The following is a 19,712-nucleotide window of genomic DNA, read 5'->3' as shown; positions in this document are numbered from 1 at the left end:
CCCAGTAAGTTAAAAAAGAGTTAAAAGTTAAAAAAAAACTAGGAAAAAACATTTGCATGCTTTTAACAGATAATGGGGCTAGTATCCCTAATATACAAAAACAGCTTATAAAACAAAATGAAGAAAGTTTTTCACCTGTCTGTGTGGCAAAGAGGAATGGGAAAACACACACTTTACCTTCCAATTATCAGTGTGTAACAGAAAGAAAAAAAAAGGTCATTGGATTTAAAAAAAAAAAGTCAAACGTACTCTATATATTTGTTAATTTCCCTAGAGTAAATGCAGTTGTTTGCAATTATTTCCTACTAATAAAAAGCCAATCTTGGTCTTCAGTTAAAAAACAGAAGTTGCCCCATGTAGCTATCGGAGTCCCAGAAGATCGAAAAGCCAATATGCCCTCTGGCTGGGGACCGGTAATTAATTTTACTCTTCTTTAATGTTCTGAAGGAAAATATGTCCACAAAAAACATTCTAAGACGTCTACTATTAGACCTCCGAGTGCCTTACAAGCAACTCACTGCTCTGACAGCGGATACATCTCCCTAGAACACAAGGCTACTTACAGCTACAAAACCTGACCGAAGAGAAAGAACTGAGAATAATTTCAGTTTTAGTGTTTTAAGTGTTCTATAAGAATAGAACACTTAAAACACTAAAACTGAAATTATTCTTTTTTTGGTTATTTTTGGGGGACCATGGGGGATAGAGAGAGCGAGCATGCATGTGCTCATGTGTGAGCCAGGGTCGGGGAGGGAGTTGGAAGTTGGCAAGGGAGAGAATCCCAGGTAGGCTCTACGCTTAGCACGGAGCCGGACACAGTGTCTATCCCATGACCCCGAAGTCATGACCTGAGCCAAAATCAAGAGTCAGATTTTCAACCAACTGAGCCACTCAGGTGCCCCTAAAATGAAGTAATTTTAAAGTTAAAATAATATACACATTGATTATTACCTGCTCTAACTGTAGAGGTGCAGGTCTCAATGGATACTAGTCCTTCGTCTAAAACTGGTACCTGGGACTTCAGGGTGAGGATTTTCCTTTAGAAACAGAAATACATGCATTAGTGTTTGAGAAGATCCCACCCCTGCTCTTTCCTGCTCTAACCCCACTCTCTCTGCTACCTGTCATTTTGGTAATAAAAAACCGAGGTTTGGAGAACTTAATACCACCTAAGTTCATTTTGAGTAACACTATAACATTTGTAAGTGAATAAAACTGTACTTGGTATTCCCACTTTCTAATATGCATGGCCTTAAACTACAAATAAAATTGTTTTAAAATGCTGGTCAATATAAATTACACTTATGCCAGTTTTTAATTTTCTGTGGGCACATTCTTAAGTCTTCAGATATTATGGAGTATTTCCTATATACTCAGTAAAATCAGGTTTTAGTATTATCTGGAAAGCGTATGAAAAAAGACTCACAGTAGGAGACCAGTGGGACCTGCATTAAGCCACTTCGTGTAAATAAGTTCTGGAAATATGGGCACAGCGATCCCCTCCTATTCTGAACAGGCCCTTTCCCAAAACCTAATAAAAGCATGCACATTTTAAAAAATGGGACAAATAAAGTTATAAACTAAAATCAAGAAAAAAACATACGTTTGGAATATATACCCATTTTATAGATGTGCAGGGAGAGGGAAAGAGGGAGAGGAAGAAGCAGACTCTCCATTGAGCAGGGAGCTTGAGGGGCTCAATCCCAGGACCCTGAGATCATGACCTGAGCCGAAGGCAGATGCCCTTACAGATTTATTTTTAAGACTTATGTCTCTGTTTCATGATATTAGGATAACCAAGAAGCAACAACTAATACATTTACATTTTAAAAGGACCTAGGCTTGTCATGATGGTGACTATTTACCTAGATTACCAGTAACCACAACGTTTGTTGTCAGGTGATTACTCTCTGCTTTGCAATTTGTTGCAATTCTCTGTCAAACCCATTGCCAATAGTATTTTCATTAAAACTCAAGAAACATTAGAATTAAATCATTAATCTACATAATGCTTTTATATTGTTTCCTCCCACTTTTTCTCTGGAGGCCTGGCAAAGATGCCATCCAGCTAATCAGGATCTGTCTTCTCAGAAGGGAAGCGTATGATGGAGGTCAGTGTGAGATGTGACTATTATGACTGATTTCTGTGGGTGGGTGTGAACCCCCTCAGGACTTACAAAGCACTGAACCACTTAGAGTATCTTAAAGGACCGTGTTATATATGGATTAATCTTAGTAAATCACCCTTACGACTTCATAATAATCAAAGCTGCAACTTTTCTGTATCCTCTCCAACAGCACTGCCCCCAGTGCCAAGGCACAAGGCATCCAGCCTTACAACGGGAAGAGGGGGTTTTGCCAGAGGGGCCGTCAGTCACCTCACTGATGAGCTCAGCTGACTTTCAGGAAAGGAGGTGATGTAGTGGTTTATAGACTAACACAAGCTGCCCATCTTGCTGCAGACCATAAACCGTTTGGGACCTGGCCTCAGGCTGGCAGACCTCACATGGTCCAGTACAGTGCCTGAATGTACAAACACTGAATAAAACCAACCAGGAGCGTAACAGTTCAAGCAGTCATTGCAAATGAAAACCTTTGCTGGAATCTTGTATTCACCAAATGGCAGGGAACAAAACTGCCTCCAAGCCACAGCCCCTGCACTCCACCTCGGCGCCGCAGGAGACCCACCTCATCTACCTGAAACCACTGAACCCAGGAGGGCCCAGAGGAATGCACGGCTTCATCAGAAACACGATCCCCAAAGAATACAGGAGATCTGCCTCACTTCAACACGACTATATGTTCCGGAAATGTCTAGCATCAATCTAAGACTTCACAGTAACTACTATGTAACACAAGCTTGTACAAATGAATGTCCTTCATAATAGAAACCACAACCAAAGTAGGAATGCCCACTAAAATAAAATAAAATAAAAGCTCCTCTACGCATGGAATACGAAGCTACCAGCTCACCACTTCGTCACACTCTGTGCACACGTGAAGCCTTCCCTACTAGCTTACCTGTCGTGGGCTGGCGGAGCACAGCGGGAAGTTTCACCTCCTGGAATGGGGTGCAAGGGACAGAGGTTTGCAGGTACCTCCTCTGCAATCAAGAGGTCCTTTGTCTCCAGATCGGCGACAGTGCCTACAAATCATGCATGAACAATAGTTATGATCACTTATGCCAAATGTTATCGAGTACTCATGATCTTCCTTGGATGATTACTTTTAACAAGCTGCTGGATCTGCTTTTTTGTATTTTTAGGCTTACTCTGTTGGCCTCAGAATGGCAACAGGTCCTTCGAATAGTCTGAGCCCAGTCTGGGAGCCCCCCGTACCCTACCACTTCTCTCAGTCGGGGCCTAATGTATGATGCTGTACACAGATCGACTCAGTCTTCGACAACCAAAGTCGGGGGGGACTATTATCCTCATTTTACAGACGAGGACACAGAAGCACACGGTTACGCTGCTTATCCCAGGCCTAGTAGTAGCTAAGATGCAATTCTAGCCTATTTTATCCTATAGTTTGTGCTATATAACCCCCCATGAAAACAATACAAAGTTTCTATTTGAGATTGCCTCCTCTTTTTAGGAATAATCAATGAAGATACTGTCATGAACATTCTCCTCCGTTTTATCATTCAACTGTTTTAGTGGAACAGAGCACATGTGGACTGATGTACACCTGTAGACAGATGCTGTTCATGAGTCCTAGGCTCTTAGAGCAATAATGATTGTGTTTATTACACAGAGACATCACAGCCCTAAAGAAACCAGTATGACACAGATGATAATTGAAGTGATTTAGTTTTATAGATTCTAAGTTAGGAGTTACCCTTAAATATGCTTGTTAAACCTGTGCAGGGCTACGAAACAAAAAACGGACTGAATTTTCTGATCCGATTCTAGGCCAAGTCTCTCCCCGCTCTCTGGTCCTTCCCTGGCCCCTTCCTTGCCTCCTACAGGAGTGTTTTTCCAGCTACACTGTAAGTGCTCGTTTGTTTATATACCTAGTCCACTAGGCTCTAAATTACTTGCAGTCAGCGGCAGGCTCCACAACACGGAGCACACTCGCTGGGGGGCCCGCCTGCTCTCCACGGACAATGGGAGCTCAAAATCTTTTTGATATAGAAGTAAACATAAAGACTCTAAATTCATGGGCCTCTGGGTATCTGTTTTGATTGTCTAGTGATTATTCTGGAGGTAGGGATGATGAGGAGAATGACGGACCTGGTTTCTGAGCAGCTTTCCAGAAAGTTGAGGCTGCTGGACAAGTCAGCAACTCTAACAACCTAGACTGCAGAGTCAGTATTATTACTTCTTACAGCTGTAAGAGAGGGCCTTAAGGCAGATGTGTGCATTGCGTCTAGAACCTAGTACACTGGGATTGTGTAATTATTTAATCCTGAAGCTTTCTGCATGGTGGAAAGACTTCTACTACACATTTTTTGAATATCTCTGGAAAGGAATTCTTACCCGTTTGTTTCTCCAGGTCTGGAGGAGTCGTTTCTGATTCAAGCACATCTTTATCACTATCCTTCTCAGTCGCTTCGGTTAAATTAATAATGAGTTCTGTGGAACAGCGCCTTTGCCTCGGGGCCACGAAACTGTCTTCCAAGTCTCCCGGGGAAGGTGCATCCTGATACTCCAAGGTCGTCTGGTCTGACCTGGTGGAGGCTCTGCTACTCTCTCGGCTCATATCCAGTTTCTCCAAACTCTGGGAAGGGGTGTCCTGGGACCTTAATTCTACTTCCTGATAGTCCTTTTCAGGACTACTCAGGGAAAAGGCTGTTGTCTTGGCTTTGTTCTTTAGCCATTCGCTTTTTGCTGGACCTCCACATTTATGGAGAGGTGTAGTAACAGACAGTTTCGTCTTGCTGTCATCTGTACCCTGTCAAGTAAAAGGTTTTGAAAAAAATAATTTACTAGGAGAAATCAGTCGAGTCTAAGCTCTCCATCTCCAATCAATAGTAACTGATTACTTACAACCTTTTCATGTTTGGTATTTCTCTAGATTCTCTTCTCAGTCAAAACTCACTTATTATAAATCCATTCTCTCCAGATACATGAAAGTTAATGGTTGTTAATGTTTCCCTGATTGGGAATAAAATGGTATTTCTCAAAGACTCAAACACAAAATAGGCAAGACAACCCACTACCACTAAATGGTTTCCTATTAACCCACAATGGAACTCTGACCATATACCGTCTCAACAGACACCCAATTAGGAACTTAGTAATAAGACAGCCAACACAATATAAGGTAAAAAACAAAACAGAACACATAGACTAAGAAATTAGGAGGTCTTGGGGCGCCTGAGTGGTTCAGTTGGTTAAGCATATGTCTTTGGCTCAGGTCATGACCCCAGGGTCCTGGGGTTGAGCCCCGAACTGGGCTCCCTGCTCAGTGGAGAGCCTACTTCTCCCTTTTCCTCTGCCTGCTGCTCTGCCTACTTGTGCTCTCTACCTGTCAAATAAAAAATAAAATATTAAAAAAAAAAAAGAAAAGAAGAAAAGAAAAGGGCGCCTGGGTGGCTCAGTGGGTTAAAGCTGCTCAGGTCACGATCCAGGGTCCTGGGATTGAGCCCTACACTGGGCTCTCTGCTTGGCAGGGAGCCTGCTTCCCTTCCTCTCTCTCTGCTTACTTGTGATCTCTGTCTGTCAAATTAATAAAATCTTTAAAAAAAAAAAAAGAAAAGAAATTAGAAGATCTTGACTATAGTCCCACTTCTGCTACCAAATAGCCATTTGATTATAGGCAATTTACTTGGTGCTTCTGGGCCCTATTTTAAAACTTCAGTTGTAAATGATGGGTTTGGCTTAGCTAGTCAGTGCCATGATATTATTTCTGAACCAATGTTTTCTGATTTCATGCCTATCTATGAGATTGTATTTAAATATCTATAGGCATATTGATTTATCTGGGGCACCAGGGTGGCTCAGTCAGTTAAGCATCTGTCTCTGGGTCAGGTCATAATCTCAGGGTCCTGGGACAGAGCTCCGAGTCAGGCTCCCTGCTCAGTGGGGAGTCCACCTCTCCCTCTGCCCCTCCTCTGGCTCATGCTCTTTCTCTCCCCACCCCCTGCAAATTGATTTATCTTTTTACTTGTAAATACTAATATAGTCTTAATTTGTTCCAAATATTGTCAAACTTACTCCAGGAGTCCGTTTTGTGGCCACACTTTCTTCCATAAATGAAATTCTAGTTTCCTTAAGTCGTGAAGGAGGGGTAATGGACCTTCCAGGTGACAGAGAGGGAGAGGGTAAAGGTGGTGTTCGAAGTCCAGACCTTAAGATGGACTGAGGAGTGAACTCAGCAAATCCAGAAGAAGTAACTGACATGGCCAAAGTTTTCGCTCTCTGCAACAAACAACGAACAGAATTCCACCATTAGTATTTGTAAAAGCCACTTACATTAAGGACAGAAAAGGCCAACTGAGTCACAATGGTGCCAATATACTCAACTCCAATAAACACAGCAATAAAAAGTTTTATTAGATTGCTGAAAGAAAATACAAAATTCTACCCAAGAGATTTCTATACCTAAGGCTATAAAACATAAAACTACACCCACAATCACTCTTAAGGTCTTGGTTATTCCCAGTTTAATATGTTAATAAAGAGTGCAGAGATAAATTATTTAATGGGTCCCTACAAAACTTTAGTTAGGTGAAGAGAAAGGACAGTGTGTGTATAAAAGAACCAAGCTTAATTACAGCAAATTAATACAAAATGATAAGCCTGACTTTAAGAATGTTTTATAAGAAATACAATTTCATCACGTAAGTCCAACAGTAACTGATGACTTATGAGAATCCTGATTTACCAGAATAACAATAATCAGCACAGAAGCTATTTAGCCTCAATAATTCCTTCCCTTCACTTCTCCTCTGAAGGACTAGCAACGCAGATGGTTGTACCCCATTAGATCACCAAATTCCATTATATCTGTTACATTATACTGAATCTTTTTCAAGACAACTTTTGGTAGCAGACACAAAATTATTCCTTGATTTAGAGAATACAAAATGTGATTTTTTTTTAATGGATGAAAACTGGAATCACAGCCCTAGAGAGTAAATATCAGGCACTCACCAACCTTCTCTTCCACTTCTTTTAGTAACTATTTTAGGACTCACATTTGTTGAACTTTTATTCACCTCAGAAAGTAAGAATCAGGGGTGCCTCAGTGGCTCAGTTGGTTAAGTGTCTGCCTTCTGCCCAGGTCACGATCCCAGAGTCCTGGGACTGAGTCCCACGTCAGCTCCCTCAGAGGTGAGCCTGCTTCTTCTCCCTCTCCCTCTCCCACTCCTCCCCTGCTTGTTCTCTCTCTTATAAATTAAAAAAAAAAGAAGGAGAAGAAGGAAAGAAAAAGCAAGAAGCCTCTAGCTTCACTCTCTATGCTGAATATCCAGAAACAATGGAAAGAAATGAAGGTAGGGCACCTCCAAGACTCAATCTACAACACTAGACAAGTAGCCAGTGCACACAACTGCTGTGAAACCATTCTGACAACGGGATGGGAAAAGGTGCCTGCTCCCTGCCACCACAAGTCTAGTTTCGTGGTTTCCCAACTAATTATTTATCAGAAATGGTGGAGGAAAAGGAATTAAGACAGATTTACTGCTAGTAAGAAGGAGTAACAGAGTGCAGTTTCATCAAAGGAGTGAGAGAATGTAAATTAAAAAAGAAACCAGAGAACTAAAAGCATGTGACAGAAGGAAGAAGTAACAGCAAAATGGTAGCAGAAATGGCATGGGGCGGGGGCAAACCCAGAAATGTGAAACCCGGGAATGTGAAAATTTTTTTCAGAGGTTTTAAATTAAAGTTTCAACTTGTAATAACCAGAGACTTGGGTTACTCTCCGAACAACAATGTAATCCTAACTGTTAACCTTGAGTACAACATCAGGGAAGCACAGAAGGTAAAGTCTGTAAAGTTTTATTTAAGAAGATTTAAAAAAAAAAAGGTACTCCCCCCCCACCCCACAAAGGCTTAAAGCTGTCAGTTATCCAGAGATATCAGAGATGGCTTATTTCTCCCTGCTGCGTGACAAGTGAGAACTTCCTAGCTTTACTATGAACACGAGGTATATAATACTCACCTTCACCACAAAAGGAGTTTCAAGCACACGTAGTTCTACAGTCCTAGAGGGACTGTGATGTGATCCTTTCAATAATGAACTGGATGCTAGGTATACAGGAGATCTTTTGGGGGTTTGCTGAATAAATCCCAAACGCTGACAAGGCTGGCGCACAGGATGGACGACCAGATCCAGTGGCCTGTAAGCACAGCACACACACGTACACAGAAAGATCCAGGTGACTAACTTATCAAGTTATGGTGAAAACACAAACAAAAAATTTAGTATGCCATTAGACTCCATATTCACTGTTAAAATAGGGTAACCACATGAAACTGTAAGTTCAGTGAGGATATTAATATCATACTTAAAAAAAGTCAGAAAATTAATTCAGTAGTAAAACCGAGAAATAGGAATTCTGGATAACGATAAAAAAGAAAGCTCTAGAACCCCGCCCTTTTACCAATAATCACTATAAAATAAATAAATTCATTTTTATGAACACATAAAAATTCCTTTTATCTACACGTGACATACATAATGAATACTGGCTTGCTTTACCTTTATGGTTTTTATTGCAATAAAAGACTGAGCACCAACACACACAAAAAGTTAATTTTTTCAAATTAAAGAGTTCAATGGCAAAATGAATCTCCAGATTCTGCTGGTTTTCTATAAAGTCCTGATGTAGTTCATGCAAATGATAAAACTAACCTCATCAGTAACTTGTATTAAACATGCATAGTTCCGACAGTTTAAAAAATTACAGATAAAAGAATTTCAAGTGAAATTTTCAGGTTACAATTTCTAATGGGCCATTTGCATAGGCAATTTCCTAACGAATAGTCTATTTTACGGCCAATTTCCTAGCAATACAAACAATATATTTTTACTTCCCTAAAATGACTCTGGTTCAGCTGAGAAAGACCAGAAAGGTCCAGCATGTCCCTGTGCCCGGGAACATGGCTGTGCCTTGTCTTCCCATCCTCTACCTTCAAATGAGATCTTCATAGTTGGAATAGTAGATGAACACAGATCACAGATGGGTGCCTGAAGATCCAGCCTGGTGCCCGGTGGGAAATACTGCTGGAAGCATTTCCTTAATCCTTACTGCTTCTTATTCTGTACTAAGCACAGCTTTGAGAGATTTCCACCAAACCAAGAATATCCCATCAGGCCACTAACATTTGTTTCTCTATTGTCTAATTCTTCTTTTCCTTCTCTACTTCACTTGTATTCAAAATCTGTTACCTGTAAACCATTTGCTCACTTTTATACTGAACTATCCCAAATTAGAATTTTGTTAGTTGTCTTGCTCTGTGTTAGTACTCCTGCTCAAGGTGTTTAATCATTATGAAGGACTCCTTCTCAAAAGCAGGGCCTGTCCAACAAAAGTACCTACTGAGTAAAAGCAAAATTCTTATACTAATAAGACAATGTATCTAAATTATACTAAAACAATTATCAAGAAAATATTTTTTGATTATGATATTTTTATTATAACCTCTTTAAAAATGTTAAATACTGCATCAGATCTTAGGATTTCCACAAATCTTTGGGCATGGTACACATTAGTAATGCATTTCATATCAAACACACACACAAAACACACACTGCACAGCAAAGCACTAGCCTTACTATACGCAGTACCCAGGGATACGACCTCTGCTATTCCACCGAAAGATATGCCAGTCACAAGCCATTAAGTTTACTCACTACCCACTAATGCAAACCAGTTTGAAAAACAGTATTAGGGAACAGAATGATTTCTATAAAAATAAATATTCACACCTCAATTGACTTTCTTCCATCTGAGTTAATCATAGCTTTGAAGGATTCTCATAATACTTCTTTTTCTTTGGGTCCTTAGGCCATTAGTCATGAGTTTGAAAACTTTTATTAATTGCTCCCTTCTTGAACCCCAGATCTATTAAAGTACAAAGGGACTGAGAAAAAGTGACTTGTGGGGAAAAAATTGGAACTACTGCTAGGAAAACAGAATGATAATAATAATGACTTTTATCTGAAATAATCTTCCTGGTAATTAAAGGAAAACAACATCACTCTAATTAAATCCAAACACCCCAAACAGAAAACCCTCTCATGCTTTGAAAATATGCCCACTCTAAATAGCTTTGACTCCAACTGTTTGTAAATTACTAACTTATTCTGAGTACCTTATTCTATTATAAATTCAGATCATTTTATTTTCAAAAATAACATAATTTTGTTGTTGATAAAATGTAAACAATCAGAAATTTGTAATGATCATAAGCATGCTATGAGACACTTGTTCTCTGCTATTGAGAATATGAACATCTTTTTCAACTACCCAATATTCTGAGATGAAATACAATTACCATTTCATCTTGGATACAGGAGTTTGACTTACTATTTACTTTTCTAATACCACAGTTTAAGCTGCGCAAGTATTACTGATCCGAAGCCACGGAAGGCATTTTAGTGGGCTCTGTCATACAGAAGTTTCAATAAGCCAAAATTAGTTAAAAATTTCCAAAAATAACCTTCGTTCAGTAATCAATCAACAAGGAAATGGTATTAAAAGAAGTTAACAGTTTATTTTGCTCATAATTTTTAATAAAACAAAGTTCACTTCTTTTCTCTAAGCAGTCTGAAATCATTAAGCCAAAATTCTAAGCAGGCTAGCAGCTGGTGCTAAAATTACTATGCTACTTCCCAAAATTATTAAAAAAAAAAAAATTAAAAGCATTAAAAAAGTATTAAAAACTCATTCAAGAATTTAAAATACTGCAACATTTTAAAGGTAATTAAAAATGACAGTGTAATTATCATCTAACATTGTAACTTTAAAATGATTTAACTAAGTCTTACCTAGAAACTTTTTGTGATGCTTTTAAAATTGGTGTTCCAACAAATGCCTCAGGCACTTGGGGATGTGGCAGAGGAGATGGTTCTCTTTTAGGACTACAAAGAAAATAAAAATGTAACTTCTCAGTATGTATTACAAAGAGTATTAAATTAAACTATGCTTTAAGAAGGCGTTATCACGTAGGAGAGGAGGGCTTTCACTTTTTACTTTGTACCTTTCTGCTTATTTACAAATAACAATAAACATAACTGCTTTTAAAGACAAAACAATTTTCCTACAATCAAAATAGTCAACATAGAGGAGTTTTTCCTTTTTACACAGACTAATAACCTCTATGGCTGGATGGCTCATGATTGCTTCGGATACCAGGGAAAGAAAAACAAGTGGCAAGACCGTAACGGACGTTAAGGGAAGCGTACCTCTTGGAGGCTGAGGTGCCACCTTTAGGTTCAGTGCATGCCCAAATCTCTCCAATTTTAGACAACACATTACTGATGAAAGCAGATCTTGTTAACACAGCCCCTGCTGCAGCTTGCTTTGTAACTGTGGATAATGGTTGGGGTCTAGAAACTGTAAAATAAAGAATGCAAGTTCAGGGTTTACTTTCCTCTCTAAACCAGGATTTTAGCAGAAGATGAATATGAGTGACTAGGACATAGGGCTCACAAGTTAAGCAGTTACAGGTTAGACTTAGTTCAGCAACATCTATGTAGAAATAGAACTTGGGCTTTTGAGAGGTGGTGAAAATTTACTGTACATGTTCTCTAAAAGGTGGACAGGAGTGTCCAAACGAAATAAAACAAGATCCTTTATTCTGTTCTGCGCTAATAAATCAGCTATAAAACCCTCTAAGAAAGCTTTACATTTGGGGGGAGCAGAGTGGCCCACTAAAAACAAACAAACAAACAAAAAATAGCACGCCACCGTAACGAATCAAAGCAAAAGTGAGCTGAATGTGAGAACAAGTTTCAGGAGATAAATTACTTGATGTCCTTTCTCACCAAAGATATGTTTTTATGATAGTATTCAATCAAATCTTACCTTCTCGAAGAACTGGTGATGTGGACAGGTGGTAAGGCTTAGCTTGCTCAACGGCTAATCTTCGCTGGATTTTAGGAAGGACTTTTCCATACTGCTCTACTATAGCATTTCGAACCTCTGATCTCTCCCGCAAACGAGGATCACGGTCATTCTATTAAACATGTCATAAACCGTAAAAATTTATTCTTCAAAAGTGCTATGTTTATGTTTATGTATTTACCATTTAAAACATAATTCTGAATAACTAACAGTATCTTCCTTCTCCCTACATATCCATTCTTCCAAACCAAGGACCTCCTACACACATCTGACTGCATTATCAGTCCCCATCTGTCCTAAGTTCCACCCCACCCCTGCCCAGGCTCGACTTTTCTCCACGACTAACAATGGTCATCGTGTACCAATTATCTACGTGGGTCAGGCGACAGGTCACCTCTGACACATCATGCGCATTCCCACAAAGAGATACTGTCATTTTACTGATGGAAGAACCAAGGCTCAGAGAACGTGTTCCAAGCACAGAGCACAAAAGAGCATCTGTCTGAGCCCTGAAGTCCGTGCTCCTCGCACCACGTAACTCCCACTGCTCCTCTACCTCCTCCTCTAACTCCCCCCAAGCGAAGTGGTTAGTCTGGCAAGCCTGTGGGCAGTTATCTAAATAGAAATGGCCTATGTAAATGGACCAGGTAAGTAATAATGTCCTGTTCCCAACGTGCTAGAGAAGGTCAGACGAGGGATCTCCAAGGTCAAGGGGATTACAAAGAACCAGGTGGTTACCGAGCTAGAAGCTCTCACACAACAAAGTTACCACTTCTCCTTACTCTCTTGGCCCCCATAATGGAACCCATTTCACTATATACCGAAAAATTGGTCTTCAGAGTTTGATTCAGCCTCAGGGCGGAGACGTAATTGGCACGCTGCAGATAGTGAACTAGAAGGAATTCGTGATTCCGAACATTGGTGCTGGACTGCAAGAACCTCACCAAGCAGTCCTGGGAAGAACCAAAAACACTGGTCAGCGACTCCCTTCTCCTGCATTTCCGGCAAGTGCATGCTGGGGCACTGTTACCTGCTCAAGGTCTGTGAAAGGCAGCTTCAGCAAGTCCTCCATGAGTCCTGTCTCCTGGCAGACTTTGTACGTGTGCGTCAGGAGCTGCTCGACGTTCAGACTGGTGGAGTGCTGCCGCAGGAATGTCCAGGCCTCTACCATGTACCTGAAACAGCGTTCCGCGAGGCCTAGTGTTAGAAAAGCCGTTGGAAGCTTTCCAAACGAGTGACCCACCTACAGAATCTCAATGACACTCTGGACTTGTAACGCAGGAGAACTCTGAGCTTTTCTTAAACACGCATCACGGCATCATGACGTTTGCTGATCTCACGAGCAGACTTCGTGTGAGGCTGTTCTGGGTCAGTTATTGGAGTACGGGACAGGAAAGCACAGAGCATACATGGGAGTGAGAAGACGAGGATCACTGTGGTGTGGCACAGGAAGCCGGGCCCGTACGGATGCACGCCAGGCAGGAGAGCAGTGGAAGGGGAAGGGAGCAAAGACCTACGCGTGCGACATTGTGTTTATGGGATGCTGACGGGCTTAGCTCAGGCAAAGAATATTCTGACTGATCTATAAGCAAGAGCTGACTGGAAAACACGGGTCAAATTAGGGAGTTTCAGACACCATGTGACCATGAGACACTGTCTTCTGTGGGCAGGAAGACATCAAACAGTGTTTCTCATGACACACTCTTGAAAAACAAAAAACCAAGCTTCAAACTGTATCAACAGTGACTATAATTGTAAAAACTGTATCAACAGTGACTATAATTGTAAAATTGTAAATTGTAAAAAAACAAAGCCTATAAATGTTTATGTACTTATTTACTTAAATAGGTAACAAAATGTCTTGAAAGATATACACTAAAATTGTCAGAATTTTTGGAGGGGCTGAAAACTTTCAGGGCTTTGAGAGGTAGAATAAAAACATGGCAAGTACATACGAATATCAGGGAAATAATTTTTCTTAAAAAAGTCATCATTTACCAAATTCTAAGTCAACACATAATTTTGGTTTCAATGGACAACTTCATAAAAAAGCTTTAGCTGTGGTTAATGAAATAGTCACAAATACTGACATAAAGACTTATTAATAAATAACCAAGACACATATAAGAAACACAGAATATGTGAACTAAGAAAAAAAAAAGAATATGTGAACTAAGTCACATCGGTTAATATTCAGCATGAAAATACGTGGAAGAATAATTCACACAGCACTGACCTAGACTTCCTATGGATACAAAGTTCCTCAGGGAAGAAAAGGGCTCCCTCTGCTGCCGGGCCAGGCAGGGCCAGATGTTCATCTTATTGTTTTGGGACTAGAATATTTTAACATACTCTGCAGGACTTACAAAGGTTAAGAACCCAGATAACTAACACATTTACAGGTATTCCCTAAAAATCTAAAACTGCCTTGTATTTCACCCATACCAGGACAGGGAGGAGAGTATGGTTGTTATAAACCTGAGTGTCCTAGGGGGGTAAATTTTTTCCTGCCTAAAAAATATGCGAGTATTAAAATGAGCACAACATTTTTACAGACAGAAAAATAAACAAGAAGGATGAGTAAGTATATCAACATAAATTAAAAAGAAATCATATGAACATAAAGGACCTAATCTATTTGTTGAATCCGATGTAAGACTGGTATATGGAAACCTTACCATACTATTCTATTTCTGTATACACTGAAATCTTCTTTTAAAAATGCTTTTACCAAAATAAATTTCAGATAAATCAATGCCTAAATGATAAAACAAAAACCATAAAAGTGGTAGCAGATACCATTAAGAGAACTAAAAACAAAAAATGACATTAAAGTGAAAAGACAAACACAAAGGTCAAATGAAAATACAGGTAATTCTGATTTCATGATTTTCAACGTAACAAAATCCATTCTAAAACAAAGTAAAAAGACAAATGACAAACAAGAGGGGAAAAAAACCCCCTATGGATTACTATCCGTAACACACAAAAAGCTCTAACATGTTAGGAAGAATAATCTCAACAACACACACAAAAACAAAAGGCAGGTCACAAGCAGGAAATAGCATCTTTACGAAAAGGTGCATTCTCTTATTATTTTGGTGAGATGAAACCTGTTACTCTATTACCACTTTCACCCACCAGATGAACAAATACCAACTGAAGGGCACAGGTGATGGGGGTAAAGTGGCCTAACCCTCATGAGGGCAGTGTGCCGTGATCTATCAAATGTCCCTTCCCCCAGTAATTCCACTTTTAAGATTTTATGTCTTACAAACAAAATCTGCACCTGTGCAAAATGTGTGGTTACTCACGGCAATGCTTAAAATAGCAACAGACTGGAAAATACCTAAATGTTCACTGAGGGGAGCTGGTTTGATAAATACCAACACAGCACATCGCAAGAACTACTACGCAACAGTCAAAAGTAAGGAAAGTCTCTTTGTCCTATCATGATATCAAGTCCAAATTAAACAGAGGAAAAAGTACACTGTAGCAAGACATAGTGTGTGCTGTATGTATTTTAGCACTGTTTGTGTAGGGGTGGTAGGGGGAGGCTGCTGAAGGGTATGCTGCCAGAAATGAGCCTGGAGCTGCTCCCATCACTGATGTGCTGTGATGGGACTACTACAAAGCTTTGGGGAAAGGAACTCTCCCCAAACAGCCCGTCATCATGAAGGGTGAACAACTTCAGCAGAAGAGCTGAGGAGGTGAAGGGTGTGTGTGATGGGGGGGCTGGGGCCTGCATCCTAGTAGCTTGAAGCCACGTGGAGGGAGGTTCATTAAATGCTAGCAAGTGCTTTCAAAAAGGTGGGGTGGGAGGGTTTAAGTAGGAGGGGGAAGAAACATACATGCATTTGCTTACATAGGTTCACCACTAGAAATTATTAACACTGACGGGTACCAAGAAGCTGCACGGCAGGCTGGAAATTTACTGTGTATCCTTCTGAACCTTTCGGAAGCATGTAAGTATTTTATTATTGAAAATTTTTAAAAAAGACAAAAAACCCTAATTCCTGACCCTCCATCCACCAGTCCATGGAAATTTTCCAATTCAAAGTATGATGTCCACTCCTAACTGAGCAAATATAGTAAGAGTAAGATTAATGACTGATCGAATATTAATCTACCAGGAGAGTATACTTGAAGGCAAAGGGCAAATGATAATGTTTTTTTCCATTTCCCCTCTAGCAGGAGACAACACTATCTCCAACTTCAAGAAAGCCTATTCCATTGCCAACACTGACATAAATTTGAAAAATAAGAAAGCCCTCATACTCTACTACTCTCTGCTTCCTTTGGTTAAAAAAAACCACGGTGGTGGGAAGAGCAATAAGAAAATTATTTCAACTGATAAAAGGCTAAACTAGTGTGTTGACAGTAAAAGTCCTTTCATTAAGGAATGCACAGGGGTTCTTGGTGATACAGCAGCAGAGACAGGCTGACATACGATCCTGTGTCAACATCCACACACTACATGAGTGTAACTCTCATATGCTCTAGGACACAAAACTCTGACTCGCTTCGCCACAGTAGTCTGGCATAGCACAGTGCGGGGTCTGAACCCATACCACTCAACAAATGCCATTTTAGGTGGCCCTGTGGTTTTACTTCTGCGTGTCCTCTACGGGACACTTTAAGACTAGATAACGAAGACTTTACTTAAGACAAATGACGTTTAGAAGTTACGCAGTGTGTTTCTGTTGTTGTAAACATGAATATACAACGTTTGCTATGCCTGAAGGACAGGGAATGGAGATCTACTCAGCAAACCACAAAAATGTGTTGTGAATGAACTGAAGGATCACAGGATCGCAGAGGAAAACAAGGAAAGGAAAACCTTTCAAAGGTGTTTTTCCAAGGTTCCAACATCTGTTTTTTTGATGTCAGCATTAGTGATCAAGGACCACCTCTTTCAAGTCAGTAGACTGAACAGCTTATATGCAACAGAAAATAATTTACATGCTGCCTGACTACCCAGTACTGGGACTCTTAACCCATTTTTTTAAACTTCTATCACTGCTAGCTTCTTTAAATTTTGTCTAGCCCTTAAATTCATTCCAGATTTATTCGGCTAGCCAAATGTTTGTGGCTAATCCAAGTTATTTCACTTCAACAAGTACTTCCTAATTTATTACTTTCGAGGACACTAGCAGTGTCCCACCTATCTATTCAACCCATTACCATACTATAGAACTCCTCTTCTATCTGAAATTTAGAGATTCAACCCTCTCCTTTCAGAAATACATTGAGAACAAAGAAAGCTTAACTTTCAGAGTGCTGATACTGAAGTAGTGTTTGGTTCATAAACAACAATCTGGGGTGAGTGAAGAAACGGATTTCTAAAAATATAAAAATGACCAACCAACAGAACTGACAAAAAAAGTGAGTTGTATAAAACAGTTACAATCTCATAGGAAGTATTAGCTCCAAGTAATTTCCCCAAATCATATGGTTAACAAGAAAACCCAAATTACCAGACAACTGTATTTCCAATCATGCCTTTAACCTGTCATAGTTGTCACATACACAAGTAACTACAGCAATATACATGTACAGCTATAATATCAACAGGTCTATAGCATGCTGATTAGAGGGCATTAACACTGGCAAAGGGAAGAAAAGGAACAATGTAAAGACAGGACCTACTCAAATCACATTTGGTTCAGGTATTTAAGATACAAAACCTGATTTTACAACTCAATAGGGCTTTATCCTTCCTTTGTATCTTTGGCTCCTTCCCCCCACCTTTACCCCCCCACTCAAACCTCAACTGCCCACAGGGGAGATGCCCACAATGCCATTTAGCAAGAGAGAGAATTCTGAAGCTCAGTTTGGCTTCCCCTTTTACTCAAGAGTACTCCTTCATCCTATTCTAAGATAAAAGGTTTTTTACGTTTTTCTTCACATTGACAATGAAGAATCCTAAGAACAGGATGCAAATGCAACCAAAGCAAATCATTTTATATTACTGTCTCATCAATTCCATTTTATTAACATATATGATCAAGACTTCAATGGTATTTTCAAAACATGTACTTACTTATTGGAAAGCAAAACGGTGAGGTGAAGGGTAACATCCTCACCACTAGACACTGTGGGCTTCATTGTCTGAATGTATCGGAGGGCTTGTCTGTGCTCCCCCTGACTCATGAAGGCTTCAATAATCTTTGAGTGTTGCCATGACACGGGTTTTACAGTAGCTGGGTGGAATAGAAGATCCAAGCCACTCTGCAAAGAGAACACGAAAAATGCTACATGCACATAGAATGTGCTGCACTTGGACAAAACACCTAGCCTTTAAAAAGACAGGGGACACTACAGCCACAAACAACAGTTTAAACATAACCTGTCACGTTCTACTTTAATCCATGTACATTTTATTTTAAATAAAAGCCTATCAAAAGCCCCATTCTTCTGAGGCCTGGTTGAGATCTGATGTAAAATCTTTCCGCCACCAAGGTCAAACATCAATACCAAGTCCTGCCGTCTATGGCAACACACCAAGCGGGTCTGTAACAAAACAACGGCCGAATCTGCACCACTAGTAATTGTTTACTACTTATTTCCTTCTTTAGACCTTGTGGGACCTGGGGTCCTGAAGTGTTGCATCTTTGTATTCTCACTGCCGACGACAGTGCTTGGTAAAGGTATCTTCGACTGAACTGAGTCCGTAAATTACTCCACAAGTAGACTGAGTCGTATCTTTAATATTACAGTTAATCCAGCTACGTACTTTCTGAAATTCTAACAGCTGATGAAAGCTTACATTCTCAGTGAACAGACTTACCACATAGTCATTATGATCTATCAGCCAAAAGCCTTGAATAAGTTTCACCTGGCCCCAAGGAATGGCAAAGGCAGTGGGAAATGACTCAATGCAAGTATCTGTTTTGTTTGGGAAGGAATACATAATATCAAGCAACAAATAAATGGTCTTTAAAAAAGAGAATTAAGGACAATAACAAGAAGAAAATGTCCTACATATCTACTTGTATTAGGGATCGAGAGACTACAGCAGCAGAGGCTTAAAGAGGCTGCTTTCAGGATTCCGAAAGCCTAAACGGATATCCTGGTATGGCAGTGTTATTAAATGACAGGTCCAGCCAGTTCTAGATGCAAATTCATGCTCAGTACTAAGTACCACTGCAAAAGAGATGAACAAAAGCCCACTTTCCTCATGAAGTCAGTAGCTTATTAGCACTGAAGAGGCAGAGGTACAGACAAAATTCTAGTTACCAGCAAAAGCCAAAAGCTAAAGCAAACACATCATGTAACTTATAAATTATGAATGGAACTACACATTTTTTTTTGGAACTACACATTTTAAAAAAAAGATTTTATTTATTTATTTGACAGAGAGAGAGAGAGAGAGAAGCAAACTCCCTGCTGAGCAAGGAGCATAATGCAGGACTCGTTCTCAGGACCCTGGAACCATGACCGGAGCCAAAGGCAAATGCTTAATCGACTGAGCCACCCCTCCCTGGAACTACACATTTTTAAACTCAGAAACTGACATCAGCACAAAAATACTATTGCAAATAAGACTGGGTTCAGACCCGATGCCTAACATAATATTAAATTAACTTATTATGTATTCGTATTGAACACATAAGTTAACCTCATTAAGAAAGATCATTTGATGCCTGGGTGGTTCAGTAGGTTAAGCCCCTGCCTTTGGCTCAGGTCATGATCT

The 19,712-nt window shown here is 39.9% G+C and overlaps 1 protein-coding gene across 1 annotated transcript in view; it reads right to left on the bottom strand.

The window, feature by feature from the left end:
- Positions 1-19,712, bottom strand: part of AHCTF1 (AT-hook containing transcription factor 1) — an 80,671-nt gene that overhangs the window by 11,346 nt on the left and 49,613 nt on the right. Inside the window, exons 21-32 of the mRNA XM_080824045.1 lie at positions 18,807-18,953; positions 18,060-18,247; positions 13,047-13,191; positions 12,838-12,969; positions 11,978-12,128; positions 11,356-11,506; positions 10,939-11,031; positions 8,107-8,284; positions 6,159-6,362; positions 4,479-4,893; positions 3,022-3,145; positions 952-1,037 (exon numbers count right to left, since the gene is read on the bottom strand). Coding sequence (XP_080680171.1) covers positions 952-1,037; positions 3,022-3,145; positions 4,479-4,893; positions 6,159-6,362; positions 8,107-8,284; positions 10,939-11,031; positions 11,356-11,506; positions 11,978-12,128; positions 12,838-12,969; positions 13,047-13,191; positions 18,060-18,247; positions 18,807-18,953 — 2,014 coding nt within the window. The remainder of the gene's footprint in view (positions 1-951; positions 1,038-3,021; positions 3,146-4,478; positions 4,894-6,158; positions 6,363-8,106; positions 8,285-10,938; positions 11,032-11,355; positions 11,507-11,977; positions 12,129-12,837; positions 12,970-13,046; positions 13,192-18,059; positions 18,248-18,806; positions 18,954-19,712) is intronic.

Source organism: Martes martes (genome assembly GCF_963455335.1).
Source record: "Martes martes genome assembly, chromosome: 15".
NCBI lineage: Eukaryota > Metazoa > Chordata > Mammalia > Carnivora > Mustelidae > Martes > Martes martes.
The sequence above is the reverse complement of the archived record's forward strand: the minus strand, read 5'-3'. Positions and strand labels throughout refer to the sequence as shown.